General features: G+C 40.5%; 2 protein-coding genes across 32 annotated transcripts in view; both read right to left on the bottom strand.

The window, feature by feature from the left end:
- The window catches only part of DPY19L4 (dpy-19 like 4), a 68,334-nt gene extending 62,825 nt beyond the window's left edge, over positions 1–5,509 (bottom strand). For 9 of the 18 annotated variants that reach the window (XM_086335940.1, XM_086335956.1, XM_086335945.1 and 6 more), the window contains exons 1-2: positions 5,381–5,509; positions 88–198 (exon numbers count right to left, since the gene is read on the bottom strand). Coding sequence is in view for 4 of the 18 variants with exons in the window: in XM_086335939.1 (XP_086192065.1) it covers positions 88–198; positions 5,381–5,396 (127 nt within the window). In the remaining 14 variants the exon portion in view is untranslated. Of the gene's footprint in view, positions 1–87; positions 199–4,953 lie in introns of all 18 variants that reach the window. The other 9 variants (XM_086335948.1, XM_086335941.1, XM_086335957.1 and 6 more) reach the window with 6 other exon arrangements.
- A 14,079-nt stretch (positions 5,510–19,588) lies between these two features.
- ESRP1 (epithelial splicing regulatory protein 1) overlaps positions 19,589–23,007 on the bottom strand; it is a 60,278-nt gene continuing 56,859 nt past the window's right edge. For 13 of the 14 annotated variants that reach the window (XR_015140482.1, XR_015140484.1, XR_015140486.1 and 10 more), the window contains one exon: positions 19,589–21,082. Coding sequence is in view for 4 of the 14 variants with exons in the window: in XM_086335930.1 (XP_086192056.1) it covers positions 21,056–21,082 (27 nt within the window). In the remaining 10 variants the exon portion in view is untranslated. The remainder of the gene's footprint in view (positions 21,083–23,007) is intronic. The other variant, XR_015140483.1, reaches the window with a different exon arrangement.

Genomic DNA, 23,007 nt, shown 5'->3' with positions numbered 1-23,007 from the left:
TTAATTTATAATTTAAAATATTACTGTAAAATATACTATCCAACGTAACTTTTTATAATAGTAAAAAAACCTCCAAATCTAACTTACATTTTGGAGCTCTTTCAGGAACTGGAGTGTCATTGATTTTTTCTTCTTTGGCAGATTCTTTATTTTCTGAAGACTTTGGCTTTTTTCTTTGGCGCAGTTCTATAGTTGGTCCTTAAAATATTTGAGATGTTATTACAATGTGTGTAACAAATTATTCTGTCTGTATCTTGAACTGATTTACCTTTATTTTACTAAGGCAAAAGTCCCATGAAGAACTATTAGTACCAAAGATAACTCTTTTCATAGTTATTTTAGCACTCCCTGCAAAACAAACATTCCTACAAACCAAAAGACAATATAAGTTCTGCCTCCAATCCATGCTTTCAGAGTCTTATTGATAAACTGAGCTCTTCTCTTGAGATGATGCTATTTTCAAAACATCCTAAAATAAGTAAACTCTCTTCCAGAATGACTGGAGAACAAAGTGTTATTTAATAAATTGGCTTATTTTTCAAGTTACCTGAGAGTATCATATGCATTATTCATGAATTAACAATTTTTAAAAAATAAAAATATAATAACATAAATTGATCATAAAATAATACTTCATTTGTTTAAAATCCTGAAGGTTCTACAGAATTTCACAGTGCTGTGTTATCATTATCATTCAACAGTCTTAGAGATTTAGGTATCAGAAAATAGGCTGAACCTACAAAAATCCCTATATTTGGGAAGCTCTCAGAAAATTTTCCATTACACTACCTACTATTTCTACAACTGATTAAAAAAAATGTAATGCAGAAAGTACTTTCAAATCAGTAAACCAAATTCCAAATTAAACAAGAATTTACTATTCTCCCTAATTACTCTTCCTCCCTAGTTAATTATGAGGTAGACTGTGTCGTGTAGATATAGAACACTATCATGAAGGTGGTACAAGAATTTATCTCTTTTCTATAGAAGCAGGGTTTTTTCTTTTCTCTTCATAATGGCTTAAGGATAGAAAAATGAGTCTAAAAAGAGAAGTCAAAAAAGGAGAAGTGAATCAGCTACTATTGCTGATATCAGGTGGCTAATTCTTACTGTGGAAAATGAATAAAATTTATTTTAAAAGAGCTTCAAAGCAAATTCATATGTTTGTTAAAATGTCTTTCAACAACAAACAAAAAAAATGTCTCTCAACACTGACATACTGAGGGAAAAAAATACCATATACTTAGTGGCTTCTGTCTGACTTGTCTAAATTTTAACCATTTTTATATCATTTATTCTTTATTTTATAATCATGTTAAGTAGCAAAGTCAGTGAACAGATCAGAAAAATGACATTATTAGAAAAGTCATACCATGGATATTGAGCATTTTTGCATACAAATCTGGGACAACTAATAAATACTATTATGTTCCTCATTTATGATTTCCTTTTAATTTTGCTATGGGTTAAAGCAAAAGTTAGAAGCAGTCAACAAGAATGAAAATTTATGTAAAGCCAAACAAAGTCTTTTGATGCCAGCGATCATTTTAAATTTTATTGAAAAAGAACACAGGGCTTCCCTGGTGGTCCAGTGGTTAAGAATCTGCCTGCCAATGCAGGAGACGTGGGTTTGGTCCCTGGTCCAGGAAGATTCCGCATGCCGCGAGGTAACTAAGGCCGTGCACCACAACTACTGAAGCCTGAGCACCGTACAGCCTGTGCCCCACAACAAGAGAAGCCACCACAATGAGAGGCCTGTGCACCACAACTGGAGAGTAGTCCTCCACCCCACAACCACAGAAAGCCCAGCAACAAAGCACCAACACAGCCAAAAATACAATAAACACATAAAAAATTTAAAAAGAATATAAGAAAAAATTATAACCACAAGACATTTACTTAGTAGACACACATCCATGATTAAACACGTTAATAGTATTAGATTTTTTAAAAAATGTAATTGGGTAATTTCAGAAATCAAGTAAATAAATCTACTGAAAGTTAAAGTGTTAGTCGCTCATTGTATCCAACGCTTTGCGGCATGGTGGACTAGAGCCCGCCAGGTTCCTCTGTCCATGGGATTCTCCAGGCAAGAATACTGGAGTGCTTTGCCATTTCCTTCTCCAGGGTATCTTCCTGACCCAGGGATCAAACTCAGGTCTCCTGCATTGCAGGCTGATTCTTTACTGTCTGAGCAACCAGGAAAGCCAAACAAAATATATGACCAATGGGTTAGATGGGGCTTTTTTTTTTATTACACAGAGTCTAAAAGTATGCATTTAAGATAACAAGGATGAGGATATTCACAGAAAAGTGTTCTTCACAAAGAGCTATCATTTTTCTTAAAAAAAAAAAATTTCTCTATAAAATGAATCACTTTACAGAGATTTTAATAGAGTGTGCACACACATGGGGTTTTTTGTTTTGTTTTTTGCATCCATGCTGCACAGGATGCGGGATCTTAGTTCTCTAGAGATCAAACCCATTACCCCTGAAGTGGACGCTCAGAGTCCTAAGCAATGGACCGCCAGGGAATTTCAGTACTATTTTCTTGATTCTAAAATGTCATATATTTTAAGACACTATTTATAAGTTTTTCAAGAGGAAAACAAAACAAAACACTAACATATTAAATACCTGATTTTAAGACATGCCAATTTCAGTGGCATTAAATTGTGGGAGCAAAAAGTACTACTTAGGAAATACAGTAACCTTTTTAACCAATCTCTTCCATCTTGTTCCTAAACTTTTTGCCTGTGACTATAAAACAAAACTGACTGGATGCAAATTTTACCTCATTTTCTTTATGCTGACCTTTTAACTTCATAATTGACAAACAAAGCCCAGAATCCCTAGGTGGATAAGCAACAAAGACCAATGCAGTGGACAAACCAGATTATTCATTCTGATAGGAAAGCTCTGGGTTAGAATTCAAGTTTTCTTTTCGCTATCTTATAATTTTAGCATTGTAAATAAAAAGTCCAGTAAATAAAAATGATAACACAGCCACAGGAACAACCTACTATTTCAGTCTCTGGCTCTGTGATCTTCACATCATACAGTTAACAGGGCTACAAACAGGCTTTCAAATGTCCATCTAGACTATACATAGCAATTTCCAAAAGAAGTGTGATACTGCTTTACTCAAGGCTGTCACTTTCTTTGCTCTAACATTTGTTCCAAGATATACAAATGTAATACCATGCCTCTCTACAGCATCAAGAGAAGATGAGATTCCCAAAGAGTATTTACTTAGAGAAAACGTGGGACAAAGAAAAGGGTCCAAGTGAAGTGAATGATAAGCAAAAAAGCAATATAGAAAACATGTGGATACAAGTAAAATAGACCATTTAGTCAAATTTTAATACAGTGAATACAAATAACATGCATTTTGAAAAAAAGTATGGAGTGCCTAATAAACATAAAGTACTCAGAATAATGCCTAGCACACAGACAGGTTTACTATAAATAACATTACTAGATTACAATAAATAAGAATTTAATTACTAGTTGTTGCTGTGCTTAGTCATGTCTGACTCTCTGCGACCCTTTGGGCTGTAGCCCTCCAGGCTCCTCTGTCCATGGGATTTTTTCAGGCAAGAATATTGGAGTGGATTGTTATTTCCTCCTCCAGGGGATCTTCCCAACCCAGAGATCAAACCCGTATCGCCTGTGTCCTGCATTGCAGGCATATTCTTTACCTGCTGAGCCATTGGGGAAGCACAGCTAACACATTAGATAGCCAAATATTTATATTCCAAATATTTATGGAATATGGAAGTCTGCTGAATCAAACTATAACTTAACAAAACTTCAATGCATTAATTATTCCAAGTAAGATGTATATCATTCCTTTGGATTATCTGTGGTTCTACAAACAAAAGTCATTTTTCACTTTATATCACGGAAGTAAATTTCACAAACTTGTATGGCTTATGAAATCATAACTGGTTCCATATCATGTCTGTTTAGTTAGGTCTAACTTTAACCTGTTAAAACAATTTCTCATTAGCATGATATATAATATTGAAGACTTTTAGTACTGCAGTTTTAATTTTTTTATGCTTTAAGTTCTCATGGAAACATATAAGTGAGCTTATCAACCCACCCCCAGAGATTTGCAGGTAGTTAGAAAAGTAAAAAGTAGGAAAAAATGTATCACATATACTGGAACCAAAGATAAAACCAAGGCAACAAAGAGAAATACATTCTTCCTTACCAACTACAAAGAGTTTAGTTTTGAAGCTGTTTTTAGGTACAGTGTCTTAAATTAGACCAGTTTTAACCCAGAAAACTTAAAGAGGAGGAGGAGGCAAATATGAAGCAAGAGTGAGAGCAGGAACAGAGCAGCAAGTCATAGAACAAACAATTCTTAAAATTAAATTTTTTTTAACTGTTTTCCACTGAATTCTTCAGACTCCCTTCTTGCATTCCTGGTTTAGCAACGTTTCAGTCTAAACAGATCACGTTCACAACCCTCCTCAACAAGGTTAAAAATCATATTTTCCAAAATGAAAACTCTAACTGCTCAGTCAGGCGATATCATTATATCTATGCCTGAAAGTACCGTGCCTATTATGAACATGTGACACAAATATTTCCTAGAACCTCTCTCGCTGGCGAAGTTCCACCTAGCTCCCCATTTTTCTCTCATACCTATCAACTTCTGTGGATCAACACTGAGTGAGCTGTCTTGGCAGTGGCCCTGAAGACGTGAAAAGCTTTCTCCAGCCCACCTACTTTCACCCTCAAAGCACTCCGGGCTTCCGGATCCCCCCAAAGCCACCCATTCCTTCTCCCTGTGCCGTCGCCCCCTAAACCTGTAAATGAAATTGGCTGACCTTCACTCTTCCGTTTCTGCTTCTTCGTCTCCTCCCAATCCACCTCACTTACCCTTTCATCCCAAACCCAAGCCTCTTTCTGTCCCCCCACTTGGCGTGCGGCTCCTCTTACCCGGGGGTGACCTGGTCAGCACCCACAGACCTCTCAGGAGCGCACTCAGCCTGAGGGGCACTCGGCTACACGACTTTCACTCCCGAAGAGACACTCAGCACTCGACCGACATCTCAACCCGAGTCCGTCCCCTGCTCCGCTCACCAACAGCTCCCGGCCCTTCCTCTCAGCCACTCCCCCCACGGCGTTCTCTCTCGCGACCCGATTTCCAACTTCAAGCTCCACTTCTGCCTCCCACTCGAGCCGGCATGACTTCAGGCCGTCCACTCCACTCCCTCTCAATGTCTCCGCACACCTCCCGCCCCCCTCGCCGCGGTCCCGCTCCTTCCCGCCGGACAGCCGCGGCCACCCGCCGCCCGGGTCTCCCGGTCCTTTTTTCCCGAGACCTCTGGCGGCTGTACGCGCGCCGGACCCCGGGGCCGGTCACCTTCTTTCTCCGCCATCGTCCCCGCGGAGGCCGGGGAGGCTCCCTCGTGGCTCCAGCGCCGCCCGGCGTCTCCCGCCTCCGCGTAGCCGAGCCCCGCGGCTCTCCTCAGGCCCGCTCCCGGGCCGCCGCGCCCCCACTTCCTGACCCGCCCACTCACCCCCCTCCGGTGTCGCCGCCAACCGCGTCCCCCCGCCCCGGGCCGCCCTGGAACCAGAGTGCTGGGAGCGGAGGGCTGGCCGGAGTGTATGGCGGGAGCGCCTGGGCCTGAGCGGGCAGGAAGGAAGGCGGCTCAGGCGAGGGTGGCTCCGCCCACGGCTGGCGCTCCGGGCCCTTCCGCCCACACCCCTAGGAGACAAATCCCAGGGGCTCCCGCTGGGGCCCTCCCCCCACTTCTCTTCACCGGTAAAGGTGGGTGCCCGAGGGCCGTTCTGGCACTTCTGTGACTGGACTCAGGTATTCCTGGTGGCTCAGACGGTAAAGACTCCGACCGCAGTGCGGGAGACCTGAGTTCGATCCGTGGGTCGGGAAGATCCCCTGGAGAAGGCCATGGAAACCCGTTCCAGTGTTCTTGCCTGAAGAATCCCCAGTGGACATAGGAGCCTGGTGGGCAGCAGTCCACAGGGTCGCAAAGAGTCAGACACGACTGAGTGACTAATCACCGCACAGTCCAGAGAATATCCAGATCCAGCCCCCGTACCTGCTCCATTTTACAGAGAGGAAAAGGAGGTCCAGCGAGTCTAAGTCACCAAGCTAGTCTGAGCCAGGGCTCCTGAATCCTCAGAGTGCCTTCAGAGCGCGGCAAAACCCCTTTGGGTTGTTGGCACATTGGTTTAGTAGCCCGCTAGACATTTACAAGACGGAGAAGGCAACGGCAACCCACTCCAGGACTCTTGCCTGGAAAATCCCATGGACAGAGGAGCCTTGTAGGCTGCAGTCCATGGGGTCACTAAGAGTCGGACACGACTGAGCGACTTCACTTTCACTTTTCACTTTCATGCATTGGAGAAGGAAATGGCAACCCACTCCAGTGTTCTTGCCTGGAGAATCCCAGGGACGGGGGCGCCTGGTGGGCTGCCGTCTATGGGGTCACACAGAGTCGGACACGACTGAAGCGACTTAGCAGCAGCAGCAGCAGCAGCAGACATTTACAAGAAAAAAGCTTGTACTTGGAACTTAAGTGTCTTAACCGCCCAAATGGTTAAACAAATGTATCTGCATTTCATAATATTCTTTTACAAACAGTAATACTACGGCCAGTGTAGAGGAGAGGGTGCAGTTTAGGTATTCCACAGCAATGGAGCGTAGTTCTAACTTGTCATACTGTTTGTCTTCACTGTTATTGTATCAGGCATTCTCCAAATATACCTGGATCTTTCCCCCTCAACAGTGTTGTTGTCGTTCAGTCATTAAGTCTTGTATTTGTGTCCCCATGGACTACAGCATGACAGGCTCTCCTGTCCTTCACTACCTTCCGGAGTTTACTCAGATTCATGACCATTGAGTCAGTGATACTTTCTAACCATCTTATCCTCTGATGCAGCCCTTCTCCTTCTGCCTTCAGTCTTTCCCAGAGTCAGAGTCTTTCCCAGTAAGTCAGCTCTTCACATCAGGGGGCGGAACTATTGGAGCTTCAACTTTAGCAACAGTCCTTCAAATGAATATTTTGGGTTGATTTCCTTTAGATTTCGGTTTAAGCTCCTTGCTCTCCAAGGGATTCTCAAGAGTCTTCTCTAGGACGGCAGTTCAAAACCATCAATTCTTTGGCGCTCAGCCTTCTTTCCAGTCCACCTGTCACATCTGTACATGACTACTAAAAAAACCTTAGCTTTGACTTTGTCACATATTAAAAAGATGCCTCTGCTTTTGAATACACTGGCTGGGTTTGTCATAGCTTTCCTTCCAAGGAGCAAGCATCTTTTAATTGCATGGTTGCAGTCATTGTCTGGAGTGATTTTGGAACCCAAGAAAATAAAATCTGTCACTGCTTCCACTTTTTCCGCTTCTATTTGCCATTAACTGATGGGACTGGATGCCATGATCTTAGGTTTTTGAATGCTGCGTTTTAAGTCAGCTTTTCACCCTCATCAAAGAGGCTCTTTAGTTCCTCTTCACTTTCTGCCGTTAGAGTGGTATTATCTGCGTATCTAAGGTTGTTGAAATTTCTCCCAGGAATCTTGATTTCAGCTTGTGACTCACCCAGGCTGGCATTTCACATGAAATATTCTGCATATAAGCTAAATAAGCAGGATGACAATATACAGCATTGTCATACTGCTTTCCCAATTTTGAACCAGTCAGTTCTATGTCCAATTCTAACTGTTGCTTCTTGACCTACCTACAGATTTCTCAGCAGACAGGTAGGGTAACCCGGTACTCCCATCTCTTTAAGAATTTTCCACAGTTTATTGTGATCCACACAGTCAAAGGCTTTAGCACAGTCAATAAAACAGATATTTTTCTGGAGCTCCCTTGCTTTCTCTATGATCCGACAAATGTAGGCAATTTGATCTCTAGTTCCTCTGCCTCTTGAAAACTCAGTTTGTACATCTGGAAGTTCTCAGTTCACATACTACTGAAGCCTGTATGCTGTGCTAAGTCGCTTCAGTGGTCTCTGAATTTTTGCGACCCCATGAACTGAGACCCGTTGAGCTCCTCTGTCCATGGGATTTCCCAGGCAAGAATACTGGAGTGGGTTGTCATTTCCTTCTCCAGGGGATCTTCCCTCACCCAGGGATCAAACTTGCATCTCTTACAACTCCAGCATTGGCAGGCGGTTTCTTTACCACTAGTGCCACCTAGCTTGAAGGATTTTGAGCATCACATTGTATGGTAATTTGAACATACTTTGGCTTTGCCCTTCTTTGGGATTGAAATGAAAGCTGACATTTTCCAATCCTGTGGCCACTTCTGAGTTTTCCAAATTTCCTGACATATTGAGAGCAGCACTTTAACAGCATCATCCTTTAGAATTTTAAATAGCTCAGCTGGAATTCCATGGCCTCCACTAGCTTTGTGGGAAGGCTTCCTAAGGCCTTCTTGACTTCGCACTCCAGGATGTCTGGTTCTAGGTGAGTGACCACACTATCGTGGTTATCTGGGTCATAGCACTTTGCATTCATGCGTTTCAACAGTAGGAAGAAGTAAATTTAAGAACTGATAAAATGCCCATTATAGAATGAGAGGAAAAAAGCACAGGAACTCACTGAAGTCATGGGGTAATGATGGCTGTCCCATTTTTAGCAGACAGCAAGAGTCTCCTTCCTAATAGCACCTATATTAAGTCAGGGTATTTGGAGAGAAGCTATCAGCTTTCAGTGCTATGCAAAAACAGTTCCAGGAACTCTTTTTATGCCTTTGGTCACCTGTAAATATTTCTTGCCTGACAAGTAACATTGGACAAGGAGTTAGAAACATGGGTTTCTATGGGAAGACACTAGTTGCCCCAAAAAGGCCTGAGTCAAAACTAAGAGAGAACAAAACTGTTGGTCACTGAAAACCACAAGAACCTATGTACACAAGCAGCAGATTTCAGTGCCCTGCTTATCAGATGAGAAACAAGCAGAGCTCCACTTCATGAGGGCCACTGTTTTCCATGTCAAGGGTCTTGAGGTGATGACCATTCCTCAGGTCGTATATGCGCTACACAGAAGTAGAAAAAGAGAAAAAATAGTGATTCTCGAAATTAAATAGGAATATGAAAGGAGAGATACTTATTCAATCTTCAGATACAAATCGGTGGAATTGTGATTGTGTTCCCTAATAGGAACATTCTTCCCTTGAACCCTAAACCTTCCCATAAGACTGAGAATGAATCATTTTATCCCTGAACCAGTGTAATTTCCCTATGAGAAAAATAAGATGTTTTTTGTTCCAAATATCAACTTCATTCAAAAAGATGTACCCCTGACTGCTCAAGATGTCGCCATTTACCTGGCAGTATAGCCGAGCTTCGGAGAAGGCAATGGCACCCCACTCCAGTACTTTGCCTGGAAAATCCCATGGATGGAGGAGCCTGGAAGGCTGCAGTCCATGGGGTCGTTGAGGGTCAGACACGACTGAGCGAATTCACTTTCACTTTTCACTTTCATGCATTGGAGAAGGAAATGGCAACCCACTCCAGTGTTCTTGCCTGGAGAATCTCAGGGATGGGGGAGTCTGGTGGGCTGCCGTCTATGGGGTTGCACAGAGTCGGACAGTGAAGCGACTTAGCAGCAGCAGCAGCATAGCTGAGCTTTCATTAGGTCACTCCATAACTCGATAAGACCAGGTGATTCCAGATGGTAATATACACAACCAGGCGCACACGTGATCCTAATATGTGTGATAATCAGAATGATAACTTCTGATCCTGACTTCATGGACCATTTTATGACTGCAAACCATGGGCTGCTAGTTTCCCATCCAGAATTTGAAGGGTCGTTTCATTAACCTTTGCCTCATCTTGACCAATCCTAAACACTTCAGATTTTCTCAAATGGTCTTTCATTTACAGTCTACACTCAAAGAACAGTATGATTTGCTGCCACCTCTAGAAGTTTGGCTTCCCTGGTGGCTCAATTGGTAAAGAATCCGCCTGCAATGCAAGAGACCCTGGTTCCATCTCTGGGTTGGGAAGATCCTCTGGAGAAGGAAACAGCAACCCACTCCAGTATTCTTGCCTGGGAAATCCCATGGACAGAGGAGCTTGGTGGGATACAGTCCCTGGGGCTGCAAGAGTCGGACACGATTTAGAGGCTAAACCACCACCTAGAAGCTTAAGGACCCCTTTTGTGTGCAATGGATATTTTTAGGGCTTGATGTGAAATGCTTTGTTTAAGAAGTTAAGTCTTTTAAGAAAATGTAGATTAGAAGGGTATTGTAGTAACTGGGTTAAAAAAATAAAGGCTTGAAATAAGACAATGGAAATAAAAGTGTTCAAAGAGAACGGATTCAAAAAATGCTGGAGGTAAAATCTACAGGGCCTAGTGACCAACTGGATGTGATAAATGATGAGCTGATAATGAGTGTTAAGGTTTCTATCTTAAAATTGATCATGTGCCTTCTGTGTGCCAAGTACTGTTTGTTTCCAGAACATGAGACAAATACAAAACAAAAGCCCCTGAAAACTCACCTACTTGAAACGAAAAAAAATACAAGTAAAGACTGTTTTAAAGGATACTCTTCTATCTAACTCTCCATCTTAGCGTATAGAATAATTAGTGTGAAATCTTTGCATTAGTTCAGCTTTTCTTCTATTAAAGATATGGAACTCTTTCTCACCTTTATTATGTCATAAATTTGTAATTATCCATTAAGTAACATATTTAAGTTAGCCTCAATACCATCTCCTTTGTGAAGTCTGAACCAGGTATGATCAATTAGTCCTTGAAAACACATAACACTCTTACCAGCATTATATTCTGACTTGTACTTTGGTCATGTTTTATCCTGTTCTTTCAACTCTTTGAAACATGTTGTAGACTATGTTGGTAATTAATTTAAAAGTTGCTGATAATAGTATGAGCTGTGGATGTCTTAGATAAGTTGTATGTTTCACACTAACCATGAGAACTGTGGTTAGACGCTGTTTTGTCTTAGCTTGTCATTAGTTCTTCTTGTGATTATGAATTAATTTTTTTCTAAGCTTTTTCTGTAAAAGAGGAAATAAAGGGCTATATTGTCAGTTGCTCCTGCAGTTGTTTCTCAAGCAGGCCTCACTTTTTCCTCATTGTTTGAAGCTGTACTTCAGTGCCTCCTGAATGTATTTGCTCTGTTATCACTCACAAGGATCGGCTGTCTTCCTCTTCCACTAACTGGAAGAATCACAATCATAAAAAGCAATAGTCAAACTGGGAAACTGTATAAGCCTCCCCAGTGGGAAAACATTAAACAATGTGTATCTATTTAAATATTTTTAAATTGAACACAGGACATGTGAACATAGACAACTGAACTCTAGGACATCTTCTAAAGTATAGTTTTTTCCTACAGTTAAAACTCCTCCAGGAAGAGACTTTTTTTTTAACCAGATTAGTCATAAGAAATCATTAATTCATTAAACACATTCTTTCATTTATTAATAAAAAAATTAGTGGTACTAAATGGCTTATTATTAAGATTTTTCCAGGCAAAGCTTCTATTTTAGTAGACCAAGATTTCATCCTCTCTTCTTTCAGGTAAGTAAGCCCTCAGGTAACTAAGTAAGTAAATATTTGTGAAATTTAGTTTAATTGAATATTAGAATTGCCAGGTAATATAGGACATTTTAGTATAATATGCTCCATGCAATATTTGGGCCAGCGTAAGCTAAAAATTACTTGTTATTTATTTGAAATTTCCACTTAATTAAGTATGCTGCTTTTGGTTTGGTTTGGCTTTTTGTTCCTTTGTCGACCCTATTTATGGATTGAGATTGCCCCGTGAGGAGCTCCCTAGCGTTGATTACTCTCCGGCATTCTGGACCCATGTAAATAACAGATTAAATTCTTTCTCACGATAGAGGGAAGGCATAGCAGGTGGATTCTAAGTACATCAATTATTAATTCAGAAAAGAATCTGCCGTTCCCCAAGCACTGATAACATGAAACTGCTGATGCCGTCTTCCCACCCTGAAAATGGCTCCAGCTAGAACTTGGATGGCCTGGTGCCCCCAGAGCTACCACTGATCTACTCCTCAGGCAGCCAGTCAGTGCAGGTGACTGATCGGGTATATCTAGACCAGCTGTGTGGAGGACTGGTCGCACTCCAAAGTACGGATATATCTTAAAACCAAAAGCATACAGTGATTGTGGGGGGAAAAGTTTTCCCAGCAAAATTATGATGTATCACCATAACAATTTAAGTGTAACAGGGTAATTGCCATGGTTTTTTTTTCCTTAATACAGTAAAAAAAAAAAGAAAAGAAAAAATCTGTTCACCAATTATGACATGATTTAAATATAGATAAATATTTAAAATTTTGTTACAGTTCCACATAAGCACTCTGGTTGAGAATAGGACCCTGAAAAGTCATTGTGAGTCCTGGAGATGGCAGAGGCATCCAAAATCATGTTTGGGTGAATTCCATACCAAACTTTCTCTTTGAATGTGTACATCAATGTGAAAGGTGACTCTGATTTTACATTTTAGTGTAAAACGCATACTGTTAATAACTAGATTATACTAACATTTTAACTGGTGCTAAAGAAAAACAATTTTTTACTTTTAAGATTTAAATTTATAGACAACTTTAAAGGAAAACTGCATAAAGCACATTCCTTTTCACCTGCAGGAACGAACATACACTTATTCATTCAACAGATACTTATTGTATATATCCCAAGTGCTGCCTAGTCACTAAGGATTCAGTGGGGAAGAAGATACACTTTACCTTGATTGAAGTTACAATCTGGGGAGCAGATTATAGAGAGATTTACAGAGCCTAGTGGGTCAGGAAAGGCCTTCCATGGAAAGGTAAGAATTCTGCATAGCAGTTAGTCAGTGAAGAGAAAGATAACAGAAAAAAACAGTGCATCACTCCTGCAACAACCTGGAAAAAAGACAACAGAGTATAGAGCATGAGAGTAAGGCTGCCTTGAATAAAACTCAAGAGGTAGGCAGACATCAGCTCACCCAATAGCATGCAGTAATACGTTTGGGTATTTTAAACGGCAAGTGGAAACCTTTAGTAGAAAAGATGTGAAGAACACATAATCACTTTGTTGTGTTCTTATCACACACCCACACAAAAGTTAAAGAGGGTGGGAGGAAATTTTTGGAGGTGATATTTGTGGCATTGATTCTGGTGATGGTTTCACTAATATGCTTACCTAGTATGCTGTTAAGTCACTTAGTCCTGAGTGACTCTGCGACCCCATGGACTGCAGCACGCCAGGCTTCCCTGTTCTTCACCATCTCTTGGAGCTTGCTCAAACTCATGTCCATTGAGTCGGGGATGCCATCCAACGATCTTCTCCTCTGTTGTCCCCTTCTCCTCCTGCGCTCAATCTTTCCCAGCATCAAGATCTTTTCCAATGAGATGGCTCTTCGCATTAGATGGCCAAAGTATTGGAGTTTCAGCTTCAGCATCAATCCTTCCAATGAATGTTCAGGGTTGATTTCCTTTAGGACTGACTGGTTTGATCTCCTTGCAGTCCATGGGACTCTCAAGAGTCTTCTCCAACACCACAGTTCAAAAGCATCAATTCTTTGGCACTCAGCCTTCTTCATGGTCCAACTCTCACATCGATACATGACCACTGGAAAAACCATAGCTCTGACTATACAGACCTTTGTCAGCAAAGTGACATTTCTGCTTTTAAATACACTGTCTAGGTTTGTCATGGAGAAGGCGATGGCACCCCACTCTAGAATTCTTGCCTAGAAAATCCCATGGACGGAGGAGCCTGGTAGGCTGCAGTCCATGGGGTAGTGAAGAGTCAGAAACGACTGAGTGACTTCACTTTCACTTTTCACTTTCATGCATTGGAGAAGGAAATGGCAACCCATTCCAGTGTTCTTGCCTGGAGAATCCCAGGGACGGGAGAGCCTGGTGGGCTGCCGTCTATGGGGTTGCACAGAGTCGGACACGAGTGAAGCAACATAGCAGCAGCAGCAGCAGCAGGTTTGTCAAAACTTTCCTTCCAAGGAGCAAGCATCTTTTAATTTCATGGCTGCAGTCACTATCTGCAGTGATTTTGGAGCCCCCAAAAATAAAGTCTGTCACAGTTTCCATTGTTTCCCCATCTCTTTGCCATGAAGTGATGGGACCAGATGCCATGATCTTCGTTTTTTGAATGTTGAGTGTTAAGCCAACTTCTTCACTCTCCTCTTACACTTTCATCAAGAGGCTCTTTAGTTCCTCTTCGCTTTCTGCCATAAGGGTGGTGTCATCTGCATATCTGAGGTTATTGATATTTCTCACGGCAATCTTAATTTCAGCTTGTGCTTCATCCAGTCCGGCATTTCTCATGATGTACTCTGCATTTAAGTTAAATAAGCAGGGTAACAATATTCAGCTTTGACACACTCCTTTCCCAAGTCACTCCTTTGAACCAGTCCGTTGTTCCATGTCTGGTTATAACTGTTGCTTCTTGACCTGCATACAGGTTTCTCAGGAGGCAGGTAAGGTACTCTGGTATTCCCATCTCTTTAAGAATTTTCCACAGTTTATAGTGATCCACATAGTGAAAGGCTTTGGGGTAGTCAATGAAGCAGAAGTAGATGTTTTTCTGGAAGTTTCTTGCTTTTTCTATGATCCAACTCACCAAGTTGCACACACCAAGTTGTACAGTCTTTATATCTCAATAATACTTCAATAAAGTGGTTTCAAAACATGTAATCAAGGACTTCCCTGGTGGTCCAGTGGCTAAGACTCTGGACTCCCAATGCCCAGGGCCCAGGTTTGATCCCTGGTTAGGGAACTAGATACTACAACTATGAGTTCATATGCTGAAGCTAAGGATTCAGCATGCTGCAACTAAAGACCAGTGCAGCCAAATAAATAAACATTTTTATTTTAAAATGTAATAATTTGAAATATTATTCTTATAGAAAAGCATTCTGGCAATAGAGGAAAGCAGAATTTGCAGCACGGATTCAATACTGGGGCAAAGCACTGATGAGAGATGCTGATGGTGAGGATGGTGAGGTGAGGAAGTCACACATGGCTTTCTTAACGTTAATACTTGGTACTATGTGGTGCTGGCTCCTGAAGTAGAGAAAACATATGGAGCAGGTTTTCAGACCTGCTAACATAGGAAGATACGTTTGTTTTTAGCATGTTGCATTTGAAATGCCCAGAGAGATATTTAAATGGAAATAAATGTCCATTGAACTGTTGGGTTTTTAAGCTGGTAGCTTCAAACAAGAATGCAGAAGTAAGTTATTGAATTTGCCCAGAAAAGAGAGAAGGTGGCTAAGGAAGAAACCATGAGAAACACCATCAGGGAAGGAAGGATGAATCTCTTTCTCTCTCTGTCTCTGTCACACACGTACACACACATACAAGCTGAGAACCATCCAGAACAAGATGAAAATTCCATTTTGATTTTTTAAAATATGTTTCTAGTGTTTAACGCCACTATCATATTGGTTTCATATGGGTTAAAAAACACTGGCTCAAATTTGAGTGTGCAATCAGCAGCTTTGTTACTCATTTATCAACATTGCCTTTTAGCACAGCAACAGTATGTAGCTGCTGAATAATTCAGCAGCTGAACTGATGGCACAGTGGTAATAACGTGAAAAGGCAGACCAAAGGAACATTTTGAAGCCCAACTCTATGACTCTGTAATGATGGATTGTATTTGTGCAATGCTAGGAAAAGAGCCAGAACTACTAAGAAGCAGTTATGAGAGCACTAATCACATCAACTAGAGTCCAAATCTTTATCTTCTAGATCCTTTCCTGTACTTTCTGGGCAGCCAAGACAGATACTACTTAACCTACACTTAATTTCCTGGTCAGTAAAAATAATAATAGTGTTGCTATTTTTAATAAATGCTAAGTCGCTTCTATAGTGTCCGGTTCTTTGCCACCCCATGGACTGCCGCCTGCCAGACTCCTCTATCCATGGGATACGTCAGGCAGGAATACTGGAGTGGGTTGCTGTGCCCTCCTGCAGGGGATCTTCCTGACGGAGGGATAAAACCTGAGCCTCTTATGTCTCCTGCATCGGCAGGTGGTTCTCTACCACCAGCACCACCTAATAGGTTATTGTGAAGATTCATTTAACCTACACAGTGGTTTTTATTGTGCTTTATATATATATATAATATAATTTATACATATTCTCAGTGTTTGGTTGTATACTCTTCCAAGGTAATGATTATCAGCTTGGTTTTGGCTTGAAATATCCCTCCACTTTCCACGTAAAGTAACTGAGGGGAAGTACACTGAAATATGGACATTTCCCTTTAAGTTTTCTAAGTTAGGAGCTAGTCATTTGTTTTCGAACCTTTGATCCCTTAGGATCTTGGCCTCAAAACTCACTTAAAAAAGGCAGCAAGAATGTAGAAAAACAATTTCTCCCTATGGTACTCATTCAGGGCTCTCATTCCCAAATTCCATCCTGGTGGCCTTCCAGTCCTCAGTTTACACCATATCCTGTCTAGTCTGTGTCTCATATTGGCACATGGGATAGGGAATGGATTACAAAGCACAATTGCAGAAATTCAGAAACCGAATTATTTCTACCAGTTCAGTCCTATTTAGCCTTTGCTTCTTCTCACTAAGAAGCTACCCAGGTAGTGCAGTGGTAAAGAATCTGCCTGCCAATGCAGGAGATCCAAGAGACTTGGGTTCTATCTCTGAGGGGGAAATGGCACCCCGCTCCAGTATTCTTGCCTGGAAAATTCCCTGGACAGAGGAGCCTGTGAGCTACCATCCATGGGGTCACAAAGAGTCAGACATGACTGAGCACACACACTTCTCATTAAAACACTTCCTACCATGGCCCAGTTTTATACTTGGAGTTCCATTTTAATCTTGGCCCTAAGAATTTGCTTCAAAATAATACAACAGTGGGAAAAGTGGAAAGATATATGGATAATCTATATAATCTGGAAAAGGTCAGTTTTCATTCCAATTCCAAAGAAAGGCAATGCCAAAGAATATTCAAATTGCTGAACAGTTGCAATCATTTCACATGCCAGCAAGATTATGCTCAAATTCCTTCAAGATAGGCTTCAGCAGCATGTAAACTGAGAACTTCCAGATGTACAAGCTGGATTTAGAAAAGGTAGAGGAACCAGAGATCAAATTGCCAACATACAGTGGATCATGGAAAAGGAAAGGAATTCCAAAAAATCATCTTTATTTCTGCTTTATGGACTATGCTAAAGCCTTTGGATGTGCAGATCACAACAAACTGGAATATTCTTAATGAGATGGGAATACCAGACCACATTACCTGCTTCCTGAGAAACCTGTATACAGGATGAGAAGCAAGTTAGAACTGGACATGGAACAACAGACTCGTTCTAAACTGGGAAAGGATACTTCAAGAATGTATATTGTCACCCTGCTTATTTAACTTATATGCAGAGAACATAATGAAAAATGCTGGGCTGGATGAATCACAAGCTGGAATCAAGATTGCTAGGAGAAATATCAACAAATCTCAGATATCCAGATGATGCCACTTTAATGGCAGAAGGTGAGGAGGAACTAAAGAGCCTCTTGATGAAGGTGAAAGAGGAGTGAAAAAGCTGGCTTAAAATTCGGCATTCAAAAAACTAAGATCATGGCATCCAATCCCATCACTTCATGGCAAATAGATGGGGAAAATGTGGAAACTATCAGATTTCATTTTGGGCTCCAAAGTCAATGTGGATGGTGACTGCAGCCATGCAATTAAAAGACACTTGCTCCTTGGAAGAATAGCTATGACAAACCTAGACAGTATTAAAAAGTAGATACCAGTTTGCCGACAAAGGTCTGAATGGTCAAAGCTATGGTTTTTTCAAGTCATGTATGGATGTGAGAGTTGGACCATAAAGAAAGCTGTGTGCCAAAGAACTGATGCTTTTCAATCTGTGGTGCTGGAGAAGACTCTTAAGAGTCCCTTGGACAGCAAGATCAAATCAGTCAATCCTAAAGGAGATCAACTCTGAATATTCATTGGAAGGACGGATGCTGAAGCTCCAATACTTTGGCCACCTGATGCGAAGAGCTGACACATTAGAAAAAACCCTGACACTGGGAAAGATTGAGGGAGAGAAGGAAGCTACAGAGGACGAGATGGTTGAATGGCCTCACTGACTCAATAGACATGAGTCTGAGCACTCAGGGAGATAAATGAAGGTCAGAGAAGCCTGGCATGCTGCAGTTCATGGGATCGCAGTCAGACACAACGTAGTGACTGAACAATATAACTACATATAATCCTATATGTAATAGATTTTACAATTGATAATATAATCCATCTATAGGCAAGATTGGCTTTGAGTTTGTAATTGTTGAAACTGGATAGAGGCTTGGTGGCCATCATTCTATTTTTGTATATGTTAAAAACATTTTCCCCAAAGAGCTGGGGGAAGCAGGGAGAGGAAGAGAAATTATGTAACCAACTATAAACCTATGAGACGGACTTTAAGATTTTTTTTTATATACTCTCTATTCTCAATTCTTTCCCACCAGCCTTTATTAATCTCATACCATCACCTATGTTCTTTTTCTGCCTTAGGAGCAATTATATGAGGTCCTATTTCAAGGAGGTAAATAGCTATCTCCTTAGCCCAGGCAACCTGTTTTTCTTTAAGGCAAGGAATAGCCTGGACATTAAATGCCTACCAGAGACATAAAGGTACAGGAAGCTGGAGCAGAACCTTAGATTGCCCAGAGGGCTCTGCTCCCTCTTCACAGACTCAAAGCTGAAGCACAAACCTGAAAGCAATTGCTTCATTCTTATAAATGATGTCGGCAAGGACTGAGATTGCAGAAGTGTCCCAGTTGAATTAAACTTCACTTGATGAGTACTTAACAAGATTATGTGTGTAAAAATGTACTAGATCTGGAATTGAACTCCATAAAGAGTATATACATCAAATTATGATATGGTCAATATATGTAACTCTAAAATGGTGGAAGTCTTAACCTAGTTCCTAAAAAATGGATAAAATTTGGATTAGAGAGAATATTGGAGAACTCAGAATTAGCAGATAGAGAAATTGGAATAAAGAAGTATGTGGGGTTCAGAAACACTAGAGTTCTAGCTTTTATTATATGGCTCTTAAGAAATGTCTTATGTGGCTCCAATAAGTTTTCAAATTATCAAGCAAACAGAGTTCTAATAATAAGATACAAGGACCACATATTAATAAGTATGACTACAGTTTTAAGAATTTTTGGAGCAAAGTCTCAATGATTTATACTCTAAGCCTGGTTGTTTAATCTGTATCTGGAGTGCATTAATCATTGATAGCTTCCCCTGTGTTTTAGCAATAAATAATCTGCCTGTAATGCAGGAAGTACGGGATATGCAGGTTCGATTCCCTGGGTCAGGAGGATCCCCTGGAAAAGGAAATAGCGACCCAATCCAGTATTCTTCCCTGGAAAATTCCATGACAGAGGAGCCTGGCGGGCTACAGTTCATGGGGTCGCAAAGAATCAGACACGACAGAGCACACCTACAAACACTCACAGTAACTTAAGGAAATATCCTACCACCTCAGGAAAAGATGGCTTTACCCACCACACCCTTCATCTGTTACCCTTAACTCTTCTAATATACAAAACAGAATGCAAACATTGAGATTAAACAGGCAAGTTTTATTATCAAATGTAACAATTCTACAAAAATTCAGTAGTATTGTAGTATTACTGCCTATCTTAAAGTCTTTCAGAGCTCTGGGCAAACAGCATCTTAAGGCAGCCAAGTATAAAGAATTATTTTTATGATCTTAAGTGCCAGTTATCACCAATTTTCACACAACATGGTTTTTCTTATTTTTCCTACTGCAGTTAAATGGACATTACTGGTCAGTGAAGAGGGACTGTTTGGCTTTCCATTTAAGGTATTAATCAAAATAATGCAAAGTAAATAAAAATAGCAGCCACATAAATCTGTATGGCATTGCATTCAAGCTAAGGACATTAAGAGGAACTTAAAGGAACATGTGCACTCGGTTAATCAAATTCGGTTTTTCTCTTTGGAGTTACACGAGGCAGCAGTACTACGTAGCTAGTGTCTACTATTGCACTTCTGGAGCATAAACACAGCTAAACCACAGTGCCACACACCGACAGCAGCACCTGTTCTCATCACATCAGTGTTCACCTCTCAGTCTAGCATGCTGACTATAACCCTAGGCTTTTTAAAAGTTTTAATTATTCGACAGTTAAGGCATTAGAGAAAAAGGATTAAGGCTATCTTATTATATACAAGCATTCACTTCAGTTAGTATATTGCTTTCTAGAATACATTGTTCAAATATTCTCATTTGTGATATTAAAAACTATGGAATTTCTTATTAAAGTCCGAAGCATCAATAACGGGAAAAGTACAGTATAAAATAATACATACGAAGCCACAGTATTCAGTTACAGTTCAAACTAGAAATTAATAACTACACATAGCTGCTTCATTTTTGGTTTTATATTTTGGCCCCTAGTTCATTTTTATTTACAACTGATACCGAGAAAAAAAATGCAACTTTTAAACTATGTATGTTTTGTGATGGGTGTGCCATTTCTTCTCACTTTTCCAAGGTGTTTTAAAAATAGTTTTTGGTGGCTTTTAACTGTAAGACATTGTGATGGCCAAGAGCCATTTCTTGCTGTAAGTCTGGGACTTACATACTCCAAGACCTTATTCTTACTTCAGAAGAGCACATGATTGTGCAGAAGATGGGAAGAAGAGTGGGAACACACAAAAATGGAGCTTCCATAAAAGAGTTCCTGGTGGAGATGGCAGATGTCAGTGGAGTATTTTTTCCCCCAAGACTTAAAACTTAGGAAACACCTATGATGCCATATTAGCTGGTAGTAGTGGAGACACCCGATTTCAAATTCACATTTTAAATGCCTGTTTGCAGTGAGCAAGGAGCCAAGCATGCTGCTTGCAATGAGAATTTGGCTTCACTGGCTCAAATTTTTCATTCCACCAAAAGATAGGGCATTCGCCCACCGTCCAATGATGTTTGCTGAAAATACTGCAGCCTGAGTGTAGACAAACTTCTCCTGAAGTTGCTGGAAGTTGTCTTATGTCTGAAGGTTTCAAGATCCCCATACATCTTTCAAACACTGAAAAAAAAAAAAGAACAAAAGAAAAAATTATAGTCTCTCAATTTTACAATTCTTAGTTGCCGTAAAAAAGATTCTGAATTCTAAAAGGTCTAAAAGTCTTAAAAGGATTCCAAATTTTTATTTTACACAGACATAATTGGTATTTACACAGCAAATTCTCAGGGAATACACTGCTGACAAGTGAAGTTTATGTGATAACTGGCATTTCTACAATACCCTAGCCATATTATCATGCATGGAATAATGTGTGTTTTTACCTCCCCACTTAAATCTTTTGTGAGGAGACTATTCTCTTCATTCCTTATTCTGGGTCCCCAGGTTATCCGAGCATTTTAGTGATAGTGGAGGTTCAATAATATTTTTTAAATAAATCGAGCCATTAAGACAAAAATTTGATATTAAATTCTAATGTAAGAAATTTCCAAAAAAATTCAAACAAGAATATTTGTATCAGTAAGAAGCACCGAGAGGGGACTCCCCTGGTGGTCCAGTGGTTAAGACTCCATGCTTTTAAAGCAGGGGGCACAGTTTCATAGCTGGTGGGAGAATTAACCACACATGCCAAATGGTGTGGCCAAAAGAAAGAAAAAAAAAAAAGCACTAAATAATGACACTGTAGCAAAAAAGTTCTATATGTCAGTGACTAATCTATAAAAACCACCTTTATGTGGACTATTTCATCCTTACAACCACCCTATTATATTGCCATGTCACCCCCATTTTACAGATGGGAAACCTGAGGCACAGAGCAATTAAGCCAATAATTGGAAGATCTAGAATATGAATGCAAATTGGTTCTTCTGTGCTATTTACTTATATCCCACACACAATCTTTAAAATGAAAACTAACTAGGCATGTGTATACTTTCACATGTAAATGAGAAACAGAAATAAAGATAGAAATACAGTTCTTCAGAGTTTAGTTCTGTTCATATGGCCAATTTGTAACTGTGGTTAATCCTAGATTTGTTTTAAAAGCAGATTCTGGGACTTCCGTGGTAGTCCAGTGGCTAAGACTGTGCTCCCAATGCAGAGGGCCCCGGATTCGATCCCTGGTCAGGGAACCAGGTCCCACATGCCACAATTAGGAGTTTGCACACTGCAATGAAAATCAAAATCCTGTGTGCCACAACTAAGACTCAGCATATAGACCAAAAAAAAAAAAAAAAAAAAAGATTTCAAAACTGGAATACAGATTTAGATTCAGGTACTCTTAAGAATAGAGAAACTTTTGTTTCTTTGTTAGAATTCATTTTTAAATGTGGTTTTCAAAGGGACCATAATTTAGCACTTAGCTTTAAAATACTATGCATTGAAACCTGCTCTTTGGATACTAAATTTGGATACGAAAATCTCTATCAATGACCCGACATTATTACTGTTGTCCAATATCTATTTTGTCTATCTTTTGGCCATAGCACCTGATTTTCCTTAAATGACTGCCCCGCCCCCAATCTCAAGGCCATAAAGAGGCAACTTTACCACTGAGCCCAACAAGTGACCCAGATATAGCCCATTAGAGTCCTGTGTGTCCTTGGCCACAATGGTTTCAGAGAGGGACTTAAGGTGAGGCCAGTGACACTTAAGCCCTGGCTTCCTCTGGACTCGGCAATGGAATGGTGGCCAGCCATGATTTGCTGCAAGTGTGGCACAAAGAGAGCTGGGCTGAGAGAGGCCTTGGATGCAGCCAAGTTGGTCAACTATGGACCTGTCTGTTATCAGAGTCAATGAATTCACCTTCCTCATTCTCAGCCCAGACTACTAGTATTCCAGTAGGAAATCACTGTAGATGCTGAAAGTTATACCTTCATGTTTTGTGAAAATGTGGACAAGTTCTGAAAAAATTAAAAGCTTAACTTTCTCAGACCTGCCTTTTAATCCCCATGGTATCCAATGGAATTTTAGAATTTAGCAATGCAACT

This window comes from Bos grunniens, chromosome 14 (assembly GCF_055505025.1).
Source record: "Bos grunniens cultivar Pamir isolate PY7600 chromosome 14, Bosgru_T2T1.0, whole genome shotgun sequence".
NCBI lineage: Eukaryota > Metazoa > Chordata > Mammalia > Artiodactyla > Bovidae > Bos > Bos grunniens.
This window is presented reverse-complemented; position numbering and strand designations above follow the sequence as displayed.